The sequence below is a fragment of the Pan troglodytes genome, chromosome 16, assembly GCF_028858775.2.
Source record: "Pan troglodytes isolate AG18354 chromosome 16, NHGRI_mPanTro3-v2.0_pri, whole genome shotgun sequence".
NCBI lineage: Eukaryota > Metazoa > Chordata > Mammalia > Primates > Hominidae > Pan > Pan troglodytes.
The window spans coordinates 33,398,755-33,416,718 of NC_072414.2; the positions used below are offsets into that span (position 1 = coordinate 33,398,755).

At 43.9% G+C, this 17,964-nt stretch overlaps 1 protein-coding gene and 1 non-coding gene across 2 annotated transcripts in view; one reads left to right on the forward strand and one right to left on the reverse strand.

Annotated features, from left to right (window-relative positions):
- RTF1 (RTF1 homolog, Paf1/RNA polymerase II complex component) overlaps positions 1 to 17,964 on the forward strand; it is a 70,844-nt gene that overhangs the window by 18,902 nt on the left and 33,978 nt on the right. The window contains exon 2 of the mRNA XM_001142072.8: positions 4,284 to 4,394. Coding sequence (XP_001142072.1) covers positions 4,284 to 4,394 — 111 coding nt within the window. The remainder of the gene's footprint in view (positions 1 to 4,283; positions 4,395 to 17,964) is intronic.
- On the reverse strand, positions 14,711 to 14,812 carry LOC112205825 (U6 spliceosomal RNA). The gene has a single exon (XR_002939908.2). It is a non-coding gene; the product is annotated as a U6 spliceosomal RNA (small nuclear RNA).

Genomic DNA, 17,964 nt, shown 5'->3' on the forward strand with positions numbered 1-17,964 from the left:
TCTCCATGTTGGTCAGGCTGGTCTCGAACTCCCAACCTCAGGTGATCCGCCACCTTGGCCTCCCCAAAGTGCTGGAATTACAGGCGTGAGCCACCGCGCCTGGCCTTTTTTTTTTTTTTAAGTAAAGATGAGGTCATGCTATGTTGCCAAGCTGGTCTCAAACTTTTGGGCTCAAGCGGTCCTCCCACCTTGGCTTCCCAAAGTGCTGGGATTATAGGCGTGAACCACTGCACCTAGCACAAATGTTTTTCAGCTGGTAAATGGTTCAACAAACTGATACATTCATACAGTGGAATACTACTTAGCAAAAATAGAGACAAACTATAGTAATGATACATGCTGTAATGTGAATGAATCTCAAATGCACTATGCCAAATGAAAGAAGCCAAACTCAAAAGGCTAAGATACTATATGATTCCATCTATATGATGTTCTATAGGGACAGAAAACAGGTCTCTGGTTGCCAGGGAATGGGAGAAGGGATGTATAAAGATGAGAGAATTGAGGGATGATGGAACTATAGAGTGTAGATGATGGGATATAGAGTGGAACCTCCTTAGCAGGAAGGCAGTACTAATGTCTTTTTTTTTTTTTTCTTTTTGAGATGGAGTCTTGCACTGTCACCCGGGCTGGAGTGCAGTGATGCGATCTCTGCTCACTGCAACCTCTGCCTGCCAGGTTGAAGCAGTTCTCCTGCCTCAGCCTCCCGAGTAGCTGGGATTACAGGCGCACGTCACCATGCCTGGCTAATTTTTTGTATTTTTAGTAGAGACAGAGTTTCACTATGTTGGCCAGGATGGTCTCGAACTCCTGACCTTGTGATCTGCCCGCCTTGGCCTCCCAAAGTTCTGGGATTACAGGCGTGAGCCACCGCGCCTGGCCAGCAGTACTAATGTCTTACTTTAGTTACAGTAACTCTTTTTTTTTTTTTTTTGAGATGGAGTCTCGCTCTGTCGCCCAGGCTGGAGTGCAGTGGCGTGATCTCAGCTCACTGCAACCTCTGCCTCCTGGGTTCAAGCGATTCTCCTGCCTATAGCCTCCTGCCTACAGTAACTTTTAGCAGATGTCTGCTGTGTTTTGATTAATAGCAAATCCAAATCTTTGTTATAATCAATTGGTATCAAAACAGGAGTACTAGTGTATTTGTGAACCTGAAGGAGTCAGAGATGAGATTAGATCTTCTCTGTATCAGAGAAGATAAAGATCTTGACTGTGGTCGTGATTTAAAGTATTTGTCAAACTCATAGAACTATATGTATTAGTATATTAGAAAAGTATATTAGAAAGGATAAAATATATATAAATTATACCTCGTTTGGGTTTTTTGTTTTGTTTTATTTTGTTTTTATAGAGACTGGGTCTCTACAAGCAAGCCTCCCACCTTGGCCTCCCAAAGTGTTGGGATTACAGGTGTAAACCACCGTGCCCAGTTTACCTCAGGTTTTAAAACGACTGTAAACACACAAGTGTTGATATAATTTGCATTTGGTCCATAGAGTTAACATTTTGATATGAAAAAGCAGAGTATGATTTCAGTCTTTCAGGAAGTTGGTATGTTAACTGTCTAGTGAAATGACAAGAGTTAACATTTTATGAGTGTTTATCAACAAGAGAGTCAGTTGTTTAATCTGAGAAGGTCATTTCTCATTTTAGCCACGGAGGGAGGATATACTCCTAAAATAGAGACTGGAAGAATAAAACAGATACTTTGTAGCACTCTATTATTTTACAATCTGCCTTGGCACTTGATCCATAATTGTGTAGCACCATCATCATTAAGGAATATTACTACTAGTGTTTATTAGCTGTATCTTCTCTCTTTTGGCAGAAGGGAAAAATGTTTTAGACTAGTAAGCCATGACTCAGTTAGGAGCCAGGATTCTGTCTGCCGAGGTTTGAATCCTGGCTCTATCATGTACCAGCTGTGTTACTAGGTAAATTACACAGCTTGGGTAAGTTACTTAAACTCCTTAGTTTCTTGGCCTGGTGTGGTGGTTCACACCTGTAATCCCAGCACTTTGGGAGGCCAAGGCGAGTGAATCACCTGAGGTCAGTAGTTCAAGACCAGCCTGGGCAGCATGACAAAACCCCATTTCTACTAAAAGTACAAAAATTAGCCAGGCATGGCCGGGTGCAGTGGCTCACGCCTGTAATCCTAGCACTCTGGGAGGCCAAGGCAGGCGGATCACGAGGTCAGGAGATTGAGACCATCCTGGCTAACACAGTGAAATCCCATCTCTACTAAAACAAAAAACAAAACAAAACAAAATTAGCTGGGCTTGGCTGGCACCGGTAGTCCCAGCTACTCAGGAGGCTGAGGCAGGAGAATGGTGTGAACCCAGGAGGCCGATCTTGCAGTGAGCCAAGATTGTGCCACTGCACTCTAGCCTGGGTGACAGAGCGAGACTCCGTCTCAAAAAAAAAAAAAAAAAAAAAAATTGCCAGGCATGGTGGTGGGTGCCTGTAGTCCCAGCTACTTGGGAGGTTGAGGCAGTAGAATGGTATGAACCCGGGAGGCGGAGCTTGCAGTAAGCCGAGATCACACCACTGCACTCCAGCCTGGGCGACAGAGCAAGACTCTGTCTCAAAAAAAAAAAAAAAAAAATTAGCCAGGCATGGTGGCATTCTCCTGTAGTCCCATCTACTTGGGAGGCTGAGGCACGGCCATTGCTTGAATCTTGGAGGTGGAGGTTTCAGTCAGCCGAGATTGTGCCACTGCACTCTAGCCTGGGCAACAGAGCGAGTCTCTGTCTCAAAAACAATAAGAGACCAGGCGTGGTGGCTCACGCCTGTAATCCCAGCACTTTGGGAGGTCGAGTTGGGCGGATTACAAGGTCAGGAGATCGAGACCATCCTGGCCAACTTGGTGAAACCCCGTCTCTACTAAAATACAAAAAATTACGCAGGTGTGGTGGCACGCCCCTGTAGTCCCAGCTACTCGGGAGATTGACTCAGGAGAATCGCTTGAACCCGGGAGGCGGAGGTTGCAGTAAGCCGAGATCTCGCCACTGCACTCCAGCCTGGGCGACAGAGCAAGACTCCATCTTGAAACAAACAAACAATAAAAACCAAGAACAACAAAAAAATCTCTTTTCTTTCATTATCTTTAAATGGTAATGATATCAGTTGTTGTGAAGATTAAATATCAGATGTTTAGAAAAGTACCTTGCATTGGGCTGGGTGTGGGGGCTCACACCTGTAATCCCAGCACTTTGGGATGCCAAGGCGGGCGGATCACGAGGTCAGGAGATCGAGACCATCCTGGCTAATGTGGTCAAACCCCGTCTCCACTAAAAATACAAAAAAAAAAAAAATTAGCCGGGCGTGGTGGTGGGCGCCTGACAGCTACTCCGGAGGCTGAGGCAGGAGAATGGCGTGAACCCGGGAGGCAGAGCTTGTAGTAAGCCGAGGTCACACCACTGTACTCCAGCCTGGGTGACACAGTGAGACTCTGTCTCAAAAAAAAAGAAAAAAGAAAAGTATCTGGCATCTAGTGAGTACAGTATAATTGTGAACTGGTATTGGTATTAGCAGAAAGCAGAGCAAGTAACCTTTTGTTGCGTTTTTGAGTGACTGGACTGAGTTGGGGAGACTTCAAGTGAGAAGGGAACCATGTGACAGAGCAAATCTTGGTTGTAGTCATGGCTTACTTACTGGTACTTCCTTCTTACTGTCATCTCGCTTAAATGACCAGGATAAGGCAGAGGTGGTGAATTGGGAGAATAGGGCTTGTGAAATTAGGATTCTGGTGTAGTGGCCAGCACACTTACTGCTTGTTGTCACAAACTGGATTAAACACTGGACACTTTTTTTCTGGTTTAAGTATTCAAAATATAAAATGACCTCAGAAATTACAGTTTGTAAGCTTATTCAAAACTGCCCCACAAATGCCAGTTTTACCATTAAAATACTAAACCAGATAAAACAGTGACTAGGTTACCTTTGTAAACGTGTTTCTTACCAGTCCCAGAGAATCAGTGCTTCTGTTGTTTAGGGTAGAATCAGGAACAATTTGGGGATAGCCTCCAGTTTGGTTTCATTTCCTGTCCAACTTCAGACATATATTATCCATTGAAAAGGTGGGGCAGATTTTCTAAACATTTCTTCAGCATCTTGGAATCCTAGCAGTCAGTCTGTTCATGCTGATAGAAGTCCCCGTGACAATGTCCTTTAGTTGAAAACACAAAAATATAAAAAAGATCTAGAGAGGGTGGGCATTTTATTATTCTTGGATATTCTTTCTCTGTTGAACAAAACTGATGTGCCTATTTTTGTCCCATTAGGAGCTCTTGTCCCTGGCAAAGCGAAAGCGCAGTGACTCTGAGGAGAAGGAGCCGCCTGTGAGTCAGCCTGCAGCCTCGTCAGACTCGGAGACGTCTGACAGTGACGATGAGGTGGGTGTGGAGGGCCTCGGCTTCTGGGACCATTAGATAGTTGAGGCTCCTCGCTTTGGTGGCTCCTGTTGGCCTCATTTCCTTAAACGGAGACTTACAGCCTAAGATCTACAAGAATTTATTGGGGAAAGAAAATGGTGTAAGTAAGGCCGGGCGCTGTGGCTCTCTCCTGTAATCCCAGCACTTTGGGAGGCTGAGGTGGGTGGATCACCTGAGGTCAGGAGTTCGAGACCAGCCTGGCCAACATGGTGAAACCCTGTCTCTACTAAAAATACAAAAATTAGCCAGGCGTGGTGGTGCACGCCTGTAATCCCAGCTACTAAGGAGGCTGAGGCAGGAGAATTGCTTGAACTCAGGAGGCAGAGGTTGCAGTGAGCTGGGATCGCCCCACTGCACTGCAGCCTGGGTGACAAAGCAAGACTCTGTCTCAAAAAAAAAAGAAAATGGTGTAATGAAAGCTATTGAATGTCATGTTCATTGTACTGCTAGTTACCTAGCGGGTCCCTCTGCAGGACATGCGTAGTCATTCTGTAGCTTTTTTTTTTTTTCAGCCTTATTGCAGAAGTGGTACAGTCAGTAATCCTATTTTTTCTTTTATTTTCTTTTTTTTTTTTGAGACAGAGTCTCACTCTGTCGCCAGGCTGGAGTGCAGTGGTGTGATCTTGGCTCACTGCAACTTCCGCCTTCCAGGTTCACGCCATTCTCCTGCCTCAGCCTACTGACTAGCTGGGACTACAGGCACCCGCCACCAGGCCTGGCTAATTTTTTTTTTATTTTTAGTAGAGACGGGGTTTCACCGTGTTAGCCAGGGTGGTCTCAATCTCCTGACCTCGTGATCCACCCACCTTGGCCTCCCAAAGTGCTGGGATTACAGGTGTGAGCCACTGCGCCCGGACTCTCTTTTTTCTTTTTGAGTCATCTTTTTAATCTCACTTTCAGGTTAGAAAATAAATTCTATCAAGGATGCTGTAGTTTAATGGGAAATACTTTAGTGAGAAAAGAAACTTTGGGAAGATTGATTCAACATCCCTCAGAGTGATGGTGTTAACTTCAAAGGAGGAAAATCCAACTGTTCATTGTCTAGACCAAGGTCACTTTCCCAAATTACCTACCAACAATGGCAGGCCCTAAAAGATCCAAAACCTTAATGGAAGACAGGGATGAGGGGAAAGATATTTGAAACACTTCTACATGTTTCTCATTTGATTTATTTATTTTATTTTTTTTTTTGAGATGGAGTCTCACTCTTATCGCCCAGGCCAGAGTGCAACGGCACGATCTCGGCTCACTGCAACCTCTGCCTCTCGGGTTCAAGCGATTCTCCTGCCTCAGCCTCCCAAGTAGCTGGAACTACAAGCATGCACCACAGTGCCCGGCTGATTTTTGTATTTTTAGTGGAGACAGGGTTTTGCCACATTCGCCAGGCTGGTCTCAAACTTCCGACCTCAGATGATCCACCTGCCTTGGCCTCCCAAACTGCTGAGATTACAGGCATGAGCCATTGCACCCAGCCTTTCATTTGATTTAAAGTATTTTCTTCCCCTTAGTAACTCCTTGCACCGAAGCCGGATATCACCTTTCAGTGTAATTTCTTATCCTACAGCCTAGGAAAATATTTGTTAACAGTAAAGTAAAAAATGTTTATTTAATATAATGAAATTTAATTAGCAGCTGAATAGTATTTACCGGTGCCCTGCATGTGCATATTGGAGTGATTGCCTTCTGATCAACTGTAGTGATAATTTCTTTTTTTTTTTTTTTTTCTTGAGACTGCGTCTCACTCTGTCACCCAGGCTACAGTGCAGCGGCGCAATCTCAGCTCACTGCAACCTCTGCCTTCCGGGTTTAAGAGATTCTCCTGCCTCAGCCTCCTGAGTAGCTGGGACTACAGGCGCGTGCCACCACACCTGGCTAATTTTTTATTTTTAGTAGAGATGGGGTTTCACCATGTTGGCCAGGCTGGTCTCAAACTCCTAACCTCAGGTGACTCGCCCCCTTGGCCTCCCAAAGTGCTGGGATTATAGGCATGAGCCACCGCGCCTGGCCTCTTTTTTTTTTTTTTTTTTTGAGACAGAGTCTCACTCTGTTGCCAGGCTGGAGTGCAGTGGTGTGATCTCAGCTCACTGCAACCTCTGCCTCCTGGGTTCAAGCAATTTTCCTGTCTCAACCTCCCAAGTAGCTGGGACTCCAGGCGCATGTCACCACACCCAGCTAATTTTTTGTATTTTTGGTAGAGTCGGGGTTTCACCATGTTAGCCAAGATGGTCTCATTCTCTTGACCTCGTGATCTGCCCGCCTCGGCTTCCCAAAGTGCTGGGATTAGAGGCGTGAGCCCTGTGCCTGGCCAAAAGTTTATCTTTTGTTTATTTTTAATGGATAAACTATAATTTCTCTCAAATTAACAAAAAATCAGTGGGGGTCTATGAAATAATTTGCTTTTTCATTTTGTTTTCTGTTTTCTTTCTTTAAATGCCTAGACAATACAGAAAAACCTTGAAATAATTTTCTCTCCCACTAGTCCTCTTTTTTTTTTTTTTTTTTTTTTTTTGAGACGGAGTCTCACTCTGTCACCCAGGCTGGAGTGCAGTGGCGTGATCTCGGCTCACTGCAAGCTCCGCCTCCTGGGCTCACTCCATTCTTCTGCCTCAACCTCCCAAATAGCTGGGACTACAGGCGCCTGCCACCACTCCCGGCTAATTTTTTGTATTTTTAGTAGAGACGGGGTTTCACCATGTTAGCCAGGATGGTCTCTATCTCCTGACCTTGTGATCCGCCCACCTCGGCCTCCCAAAGTGCTGGGATTACAGGCGTGAGCCACCATGTCTGGCCTCTCTCCCACTATTCTTATAGCTACTTTTTATTTTTCATGTTTCAGAAGTCAGCTGCTGTGGTCCACCCTTGCCACTCAGTATTGTATTAAGTTTGAATATGTGTTATGCCTGGAATACCCTGTAATGTGTTTGTGGTCTCTGGTATTCCTTAAGATAGAAGCAGTAAGTCTGCTTGGAACACATTCATTCTCCATATGTCTGTTGTTAAAAGTTAGGTCAGAGTCCTAACTTTTGCAGTTAGTACTGAGATTCCCTTCCTCCTTTTTTAGCCAAAGCATTAGAGGAGCCCACAACTTGTGTTAGAGGAGATCCACATCCATAAAATTCTTCATGGTTTAGGGTTCCGTTTGTTACTTGCAGCTGCTTAATGAAGTAAAAAACTGCTCATCTTAGAACACTACCCAATGATTTGTGCACATATTGGAGAAAAAGCTGACAGCAAGCTCCACCCTGCCCAGCAAGAAATGAGCGTTTGAGTGACTTTTCCCCTACAGGATTCTTAGCTCCTGCTGCTGCCTTCAGATTCTAGTACTCCAGGCCCTCAGGCTTATTGTAACTCTACTCCAGTCCCTCTCTCATGAGAGCAGCAGCGTCTGTATCATGGTCATTCTGAAAGATGCCTGTTTTTCTGTTTCCATCATGTCTCTTTGGCCCAAGATACTAGCTTAGCACGAGCACCTCAGAGTTAGAGCAAATAGTTCATTATTTTGGACAGTTCAGAAAGTAACTATTAAAATCTTTATTAAAAAATTCTTCCAGCCACTGTGTAACTCAATGTTATTACTGTGAGCTCAAACTTATTGCTGCTGTGGACATTTTAGATTGGGTAGGGGACTTCTGAGAGATTCTTAGGGTATAAAGTTTGAGACAGTGGCTCTTTTTTTCCCCTTTCATAATGATTTTTTTTTTTTTTTGAGATGGAGTCTCTCTCTGTTGCCCAGGCTGGAGTGCAGTGGCGCGATCTTGGCTCGCTGTAAGCTCTGCCTCCCGGGTTCACGCCATTCTTCTGCCTCAGCCTCCCGAGCAGCTGGGACTACAGGCGCTCACCACCACGCCTGGCTAATTTTTTGTATTTTTAGTAGAGACGGGGTTTTACAGTGCTAGCCAGGATGATCTTGATCTCCTGACCTCATGATCCGCTGGCCTCATCCTCCCAAAGTGCTGGGATCACAGGTGTGAGCCACCATCATAATGATTATTAATACATCTTTCATGGGTGACAAAACACATACTGAAGTAGTTTGCTATGTCTTCTCGTTTCTTCAACTTTTGTGTCTTTAACGCCTGCAGATTAACCTTTTAGAAATTTGGTTGTTAAAGTGGCAATTCTTGGGCCAGGCATGGTGGCTCACACCTGTGATCCCAGCACTTTGGGAGGCCAAGGCAGGTAGATCACTTGAGGTCAGGAGTTCGAGACCAGACTGGCCAACATGGCGAAACCCTGTCTCTACTAAAAATGCGAAAATTAGCCAGGCGTAGTAGTGGGCACCTGTAGTCCTAGCTACTCGGGAGGCTAAGGTATGAAAATCGCTTGAGCCCAGAAGGCAGAGGTTGCAGTGGGCCGAGAACGCTCCACTATATTCCAGGCTGGGCCCCAGAGTGAGACTGCATCTCAATAAAGATAAATAAATTAAATAAAGTGGCAATTTTCCATCAGAGGAAGCCCTCCTTGTACCAGAAGCTGCCCTGCAGTTTTTTCAAACTTATATATGTCTCTCATACTGTTTCTTTTCATTAGTGAGCCATTAATATAGGTAGAAAGAAATGCGTTTGTCCCCTCAGATTTGCTAGGACAGAAAATTGGTCAAGAACAACTGAGCTAAAAAGTTAATCGGTAATTTGTTTATAAAATCAGAGACATGCACTGATTTTAGAGCAAAAAGATATTTAGCTAATTGATGAGGGAGAGGGGAAATGGAGAGAAGCTCTGAAAGTTTTCTATCCTGAAAAAAATGGGTACACTGGACATTCAGTATAATGTCATATTAGTGAGGAAATAAGTAGATGTTTCACATATAATGTATCTTGGTGGGGGGAACCACCAACATTTAATGACAGAGTATATACTTGTCCTATTATTTTTAGTGATTGAATTATTCTCGATATCTGGAGGCACATGTAAAACTAAGAAGCAAGGCTGTTTGTAAGATTTACATTGGCCAAGGTCAAGGTCAGAATGCTGTGGTGTGGCACTTTGATGCTGTCACTTCCTCTCCTTGAAAGCATTTGATCAGAGAAGAAGCATCAAAGGTTCAAACAAGAGTGATTGGAAGGGAAAATAACAAGGTGAAAAGGAGGGGAGCTAGCAGCCATTCAATCATGAGTTGGGGTTAAAAAAAAAATGGCCAGCAGGGTGTGGTGGCTCACACCTATAGTCAGCAATTTGGGAGGCCAAGGTGGGAGGATTGCTTAAGCTGGGAAGTTCGGGACCAGCCTGGGCAATATGGCAAAACCCCATCTCTACTAAAAATACAAAAATTATTGTAGCTAGAGGTGCAATAATAGAAAAATTGGGCCGGGTGCAGTGGCTCACGCCTGTAATCTCAGCACTTTGGGAGGCCGAGACAGGCAGATTACAAGGTCTGGAGCTTGAGACCATCCTGGCTAACATGGTGAAACCCTGTCTCTACTAAAAATACAAAAAAATTAGCTGGGCGTGGTGGCGGGCACCTGTAGTCCCAGCTACTCTGGAGGCTGAGGCAGGAGAATGGCGTGAACCCGGGGGGCAGAGCTTGCAGTGAGCCGAGATTGCACCACTGCACTCCAGCCTGGGCGACAGAGCGAGACTCCATCTCAAAAAAAAAAAAAAGAAAAAGAAAAATTAAAAAAAAATTTTTTTTAATACAAAAATTAGTCAGGTGTGGTGGTGTGCATCTGTTACCCCAGCTACTCAGGAGGCTGAGGTGGGAGGATCACCTAACCTCAGGAGGTCAAGGGTGCAGTGAGCTGTAATCATGCCACTGCACTCCAACCTGGGCAACAGAGTGAGACTCTGTCTCAAAAGAAAAAAGAAAAATACTTGCTAGATTTTTTTTTTTTTTTGAGCCAGAGTCTTGCTCTGTCATCCAGGCTGGAGTGCAGTGGTGCAATCTCAGCTCACTGCAACCTCCGCCTCCTGGGTTCAAGAGATTCTCCTGCCTCAGCCTCTCGAGTAGCTGGGATTACAGGCGTCTGCCACCACGCCCGGCTAACTTTTTGTACTTTTAATAGAGATGGGGTTTCACCGTGTTACCCAGGCTGGTGTTGAACTCCTGAGCTCAGGTGATCCGCCTGCCTCGGGCTCCCAAAGTGCTAGGATTACAGGCGTGACCATCGCGGTCGGCCCGTTAGATATTATATGTAGTAGTTTTTCTGTTGATTTAAAGCCATGATTACGAATAACAGTTCTTGTACTGTGAAAAAATGTCTTCCAAAATATCCAGCTATGTGGTACTGCTTTATACAGCTTCCTTTTTCCTCTGTTATATTGGTAAGAAGTGACCATTGTGCTCTTTTCTTGGTAATGTCTTCTATAACACTTCCAACTTACTGCATATTTTCTGTCGTGGGGTCAGGAAGCCAGGGAATGCCATAGAGTTTAGGCTGGAATACCGCGCTTTAGTACTTGAACTTAGTGACAGCTGTTTAGATTGCTCATGAGCTTTATTTTTATTTTATTTTATTTATTTATTTATTTTTTTGAGACGGAGTCTCGGTCTGTCGCCCAGGCTGGAGTGCAGTGGCACGATCTTGGCTCACTCCAAGCTCCACCTCCCGGATTCACGCCATTCTCCTGCCTCAGCCTCCCCAGTAGCTGGGACTACAGGCGCCCACCACCAATGCCCAGCTAATTTTTTTTTGTATTTTTAGTAGAGACGGGGTTTCTCTGTGTTAGCCAGGATGGTCTTGATCTCCTGATCTCGTGATCCGCCCGCCTCAGCCTCCCAAAGTGCTGGGATTACAGGCGTGAGCCACTGCGCCCGGCCTCATGAGCTTTATGTTTTACATATTGGCTCTTAACTGTGCAGACAAATAGACAGTAACACCTTATCTTTCTAGACACCATTAAGATCTCATGGCAAGAATTTGGAATAAGGTGATTTTCATGGACTAGTTAATTGCTCAAATGTATTTTCAAGAAATTCCGACACTCCCAACCTAACAGTGTAATGTAGTATTAATTATATTGTTCATTTTTTGGTATCACTTCTGTTTTGTTTGTGCTTTTGTCTTCATAACTAGACTGCAAGTTTTTGTGATTGAGTGCAAGGATTCTCTATGCTTTCCAGTTAAATGTATGTGATTGCTTGATGATTAAATACAATAGTGTCTTTTGTACTTTATCTGATTACACAGTAGAAAGGAAAAGAAAGCTAAGAAAGCTAAGGTATTCTTCATGTCTTCAGGCTGACATTAAATTGCATTTACTGCCTCCTGTCACTTGGGATTAAAAAAAATTGCATTTACTCTTCAACTCCTGACCCCATTTTTTTTTTTTTTTTTTTTTGGAAACAGAGTCTTGCTCTATCAAGAGGTCTGGAGTGTGGTGGCTCAATCTCCGCCCACTGTAACATCTGCCTCCTGGGTTCAGGCAATTCTTGTACTTCAGTCTTCCAAGTAGCTGGGATTACAGGCACATGCTACCACGCCCAGCTAATTTTTTTGTATTTTTAGTAGAGACGGGGTTTCACTATGTTGGCCAGGCTGGTTTCGAACTCCTGGCCTCAAGTGATCTGTCTGCCTCGGCCTCCCAGAGTGCTGATCCCAGCACAGGTGTGAGCCACCACACCCAGCTTCCTCTGACTCTTTTTTTATTTTCAGAAAAAAACACCTAAATCAGGAACCGTGCCCTCTCAAACACATCTTTTTTGTGGCCATTGTCAGTATCTAGAATAATGACTATAGAACTTTTCTTATGATTAGTTTGACTCAGAATAACATTCAGTTCATATGGAAACCTACAATGTTACAGGGTCTTAGAGATCATCTGAACTTTTTTTTCCCCACAGATGAGAGAACAGACTCACAGAAATTCTCATTTTTGGCCGGGTGCGGTGTCTTAGGCCTGTAATCCCAACACTTTGGGAGGTTGAGGGGGGCGGATCACGAGGTCAGGAGATCGAGACCATCCTGACTAACACAGTGAAACCCCTTTTCTACTAAAAATACAAAAAATTAGCCAGGCGTGGTGGCGCACGCCTGTAGTCCCAGCTACTCAGGAGGCTGAGGCAGGAGAATCGCTTGAACCCAGGAGGTGGAGGTTGCAGTGAGCCGAGATTGTGCCACTGCCTGGGCAACAGAGCAAGACTCCGTCTCAAAAAAAAAAAAAATTACTTTATTTTCATAAAATAGTACCTCACATGTATGTAGAACTTCCTGGTTTCTAGTGTGCTCTAAAACTTTTCTTATTCTCTCTCCTTTTAGTCTCACACTACCCTGGTAGGTGGTCAAGGCAGTGTTATTATTCCTACTTTACAGATAAGGAGATACTCTCTGGTTAGAGGCTTGGGCTCTATCCCAGTTCTTTAGACCCTAATCCCAGTGTACTTTGTCACTAGCCCAGCTGTTATTATTATTATTTTTTTTAGACGGAGTCTCCCTCTGTCACCCAGGCTGGGGTGCAATGGCATGATCTTGGCTCACTGCAACCTCCACCTCCCAGGTTCAAGCAATTCTCCTCCCTTGGCCTCCTGAGTAACTGGGATTATAGGCGCCCGCCACCAGGCCTGGCTAATTTTTGTATTTTTAGTAGAGTCAGGGTTTCACCATGTTGGCCAGGCTGGTCTTGAACTCCTGACCTCAAGTGATCCACCTGCCTCAGTCTCACAAAATGTTGGGATTACAGGCATGAGTCACCACGCCCAGCCCCAGCTGTTATTCTTGAACCTTACTTACTGAAAGGTATTTTATTTCACTTGTAAATTCAGTTCAGAGTCACTGGGTTGGAATGGTTTCTATGCTGGGTCCTGAGACCTAGGAATATGGGTATTCCTTGCTCATTAGAGATAATTTGCTCTCTGAAATCTTGAAGTTTCTTTACTTTCCTGCCTTCATCATGCTCAAAATACTCAGCATCTCAATGCCACCCCATTCCAGAGCAACCAGTCCCCGCCTTGTGTTTCTTCCCATCTTTCAGTTGCGTGCCCAGAAGGATAGCTGCTTCACAGAATGGGGACCTGCTTATAACATTCTATACACACTCAGCGTGACAAGGGGGAATATAGTACTCACCTTCCTTGTTTCACTAGGTAATTGTTGCCCATTAAAATACCTGTTACATCAGTGAGAGTCAAACTGCCGATCTCTGTTATTGGGAAGAAAACATATTCCATCCAGTCTCTTTTTAAGTTTTCTTCATTGCATATTTACAAAATACTTTTCTGGTGTTCTGTGGGGTTGCATACATGTACACCTAGGAAAGCAGGATGTCAGTGTGTACAAGAGTCCTGACAATGGATCCTTTCCTTTACCCAGATGGTTTTTGAGCAGTGGTCATTGGGAGATCCTCTGGCCTCTGTACTTGGTTCAGATGCAGACCAGTGGGTGCTCATTTTCTCATTCTTGGCTTATGTTTGGTGCATTTGAGGGCAGTTTGAAGGTTATAACAGAGCTTACCTTTCAGTAGAACCATAGTTCTCAAAACAGATTAAGAAGTGCAAGGTCATTTCCTCTACTTCCTTCTGGATGGGGAAAGTATAAGAGCATCCCTTTAATTCTTTCCTTTATTCTTTAGATCCCATTTACTACTACATCCTGGTGAAATCATTCATTTTCCCTCTGTCTCAGAATCAGGTGAATAAGATTTTTGCAGGGATGGGTGAGCCATCTCTGGACTAATAGCTGGATTAAGATATTTCCATATCAATTCTGCTTAGACTCTGTTCTTGGGAGAAGAGGTACAGAGCAAATATTTTAAGTGTGTGCTTAGACAAAAAAGCATTCAGGAATCTCTGGTTTATGGGAGTAAATGATCTATTCTTGAGAAAAAAAATCTTTGGGAGATTATTGGGACCTATTTTTGTCTCTTTCCCTGAATTAAATAAGAATAATACTGAGACTGGCTTCCAGATTTTTAAAGTGATCATTTATCATTGACTGGTGGCTATACAGGTGATTAAAAAAATAAAATTTAAAAAAATGGGAAATGTTGGCCGGGAACGGTGATTAACACCTGTAATCTCAGCACTTTGGGAGGCCGAGGCAGGCAGACCCCCTGAGGTCAGGAGTTTGAGACCAGCCTGAACAATATGGTGAGAGAACAGACTCACAGCAATTCTCATTTTCGCCCGGGTATAGTGGCTCTACTAACCCTGTCTCTACTAAAAATACAAAAATTAGCTGGGTGTGGGGGCAGTTGACTACGTTCCCAGCTACTCGGGAGGCTGAGGCAGGAGAATCCCTTGAACCCAGGAGGCGGAGGTTGCAGTGAGCCTAGATCACGCCACTGCACTCCAGCTTGGGTGACAGAGCGAGACTCCATCTTGAAAAACAAAACAAAACAAAACAAAAAATAGGGAATATTTCATGAATTTGCATGTCATCTTTGCACAGGGGCCATGCTAATCTTTTCTGTATTCTAATTTTAGATACGTGCTGCTGAAGTGAGCAGAGATGATTTTTTAAAAATTAATTTTTATATTATATTAAATTAATTAATTTATTCATTTGAGATCAGCTCTCACTCTGTCACCCAGGCTGGAGTTCAGTGTCGTGATCTTGGCTCACTGCACCCTGGACCTCGTGGGCTCAAGCCATTCTCCTACCTTAGCCTCCTGAATAGCTGGGACTATAAGCGTTTGCCACCATGCCCAGCTAATTTTTGTATTTTTTGTAAAGACTGGGTTTCACCATGTTGCCCAGGCTAGTCTTGAACCCTGAGCTCAAGCAATCAGCCTGCCTCGGCCTCCCAAAGTGCTAGGATTTCAGGCATGAGCCACTGCGCCCAGCCTATTTTATTTTTATTTTTTTGTCCCTGTTGTGGAGGCAGGTGAATTTTTTTTTTTTTTTTTTTTTTTTTTTTTGAGACAGAGTCTCGCTCTGTTGCCCAGGCTGGAGTGCAGTGGTACGAACTCGGCTCACTGCAAGCTCCGCCTCCCGGGTTCACACCACTGTCCTGCCTCAGCCTCCCGAGTAGCTGGGACTACAGGCGCCCGCCACCATGCCCGGCTAATTTTTTTGCATTTTTAGTAGAGACGGGGTTTCACCGTGTTAGCCAGGATGGTGTCGATCTCCTGACCTCGTGATCTGCCCAGCCGGCAGCAGGTGATTTTTTAAATTAAAAAATATATTTCCTTAAATAGAGGTGGGGTCTTGCTATGTTTCACAGGCTGGTCTCCAACTCCTGTGTTCAAGTGATCCTCCCACTTTGGCCTCCCAAAGTGCTGGGATTATAGGTGTGAGCCACCACACTCGGCCTGGTGATTTTTTTTTTTTCCCCAACTTTACAAATACTTTTCTGGTTGTGCACTGTGGTGTGTTTCTCTAGTAATAGCTACTCAGGAGGTTGAGGCGGGAATATCACTTGAGCCCAGGAGTTTGAGTACAGCCTGGGCAACATAGTGAGACCTCATCATAAAAACGAAAAGAAAACAAAAAGCAAACAACTTTTCTATATTTTTAAGGCCTAATATAATGAACATTTATTATTATTAAAATTATATTTTAAAGTTTTATTAAAAATAAAATACAGGCTGGGCGCAGTGGCTCATGCTTGTAATCCCAGAATTTGGGAGACTGAGGCAGGAGAATTGTTTGAACTTAGGAGTTTGAGACTAGCCTTGGTAACATAGTGAGACCTCCTCTCTACAAAAAGTTAACAAATTAGCCAGGTATGGTGGCATGCACCTGTAATCTCAGCTGCTCAGGAGGCTGAGATGAGAGAATCTCTTGAGCCCAGTAATTCAAGGCTGCAGTGAGCTATGGTCATGTCACTGCATTCCAGCCTGGTCAACAGAGCAAGACCCAGTCTCAAAAATAAAAAATAAAATGAAATAAAATACAAAGTAAATATACAAGTAGCGGCACTCCAACTTCTCAGTACTGTAAGATATAAGAAGTTTTAGGCCAGGTGCGGTGGCTCATGCCTGTAATCCCAGCACTTTGGGAGGCCAGGGCAGGCAGGTCGGGAGTCCAAGGTCCAGCCTGAGGTTGGGAGTTCAAGACCAGCCTGACCAACATGGAGAAACCCCATCTCTGCTAAAAATACAAAATTAGCCGGGCATGGTGGCATATGCCTGTAATCCCAGCTACTCGGGAGGCTGAGGCAGGACAATGGCGTGAACCCGGGAGGCGGAGCTTGCAGTGAGCCGAGATCGCACCACTGCACTCCAGCCTGGACGACAGAGTGAGACTCCGTCTCAAAAAAAAAAAAAAAAATTATCTTCCTTGAAATGATTAAAATGTGAAATGGTTGAAAACTCAGACTTAAAAGGGAAGCATTAGGGCTGTGCAAGGTGGCTTGTGCCTGTAATCCCAGCACTTTGGGAGGCCAAGGCTGTATGAGGATTGTATGAGTCTAGGAGTCTGAGATCAGCCTTAATGACATAGCAAGACCCTGTCTCTACAAAAAAATTTAAAAATTAGCTGGGCATGATGGTGCACACCTGTAGTCCCAGCTACTCAGGAGGCTGAGGTAGGAGGATCACTTGAACCTGGGAGGTCAAGGCTGCAGTGAGCTATCATCCTGCTGCCCTGCGCTCCAGCCTGGGTGACAAACGAGACCCTGGCTCAAAAACAAAAAAAAAAAGATTAAAAATAGCACCCTTTTACAATGTTTTGTGAAGGTAAACTAGCTGACTGTTGTTCTTAAGAATAGCTCATATGGAAAATTTCTAAGTTGGAAACATCTTCAGAACTACACCTCTACCCAACCCCACCCCCTCAAAAAAAGATCAAAAGAATTTACTTCTTCTATTACCTATTGTGAAATAGGAGGTTAATTTCTCATCCTATTATAGAAGGAACAAAGACTTTGTGCCTTTGTTGGATATTAGATGTAGAAATATTATGTTAATACCAGACTTAATATTCAGTCTGTGATAATCAAAAGATGATTATTCTTTATGGTAATTAGAATAAAGTTTCTGAGTAAAGTATTTTTCACCTAAAATCATTTTAAGTTGGCAAGTTAAAATATCAAAGGAGATATGGTTTAATGTAACTAAATAGTCTGCAAATTTGTAAAGTGGTTGTATGGCCTTTCAACTTATAATTAAAGTGCTTGATGAAGATGGTTTTTTGGCCTTGGGGTAGTTAACTGTATTGCCTGCCTGTTTGACAGTGCAAATTACAGGTTCCTTATGTTTTGATTTCTGGGATTTCCTGTTTCTGATCCAGTTTAAGTGTCATGTTATTGTGTAATATATGCCAATGTTTTAAAAAGTATATGCACATATATTTAATGATGTACATTACTTTCTGCCTCTTTGGAGTTAGTGCCAGTGCTGCCATTCATGCCAAAGAATGGCCTTCATCCTTTCTCACTGTGCTTTCTGCAGTTTTCTCCTGGGCACAAGTTACATTCCCTGCCTTCCTGAGACCCACCCCAGAACGAAACCATTCTCTGTACTGAAACCCAGACATATCAGCCATTAACAATTACTGCCATCTCTGCCACATAAAACATCAGAAGTGTTTTTTGACTTGCCATAAAGTTGATATCTTTTCTGTTTTCTATTGGCAATAAAACATACATGAGCTGGGTGCAGTGATGCGCACCTGTAGTTCCAGCTACTTAGGAGGCTCAGGTGAGAGGATCACTT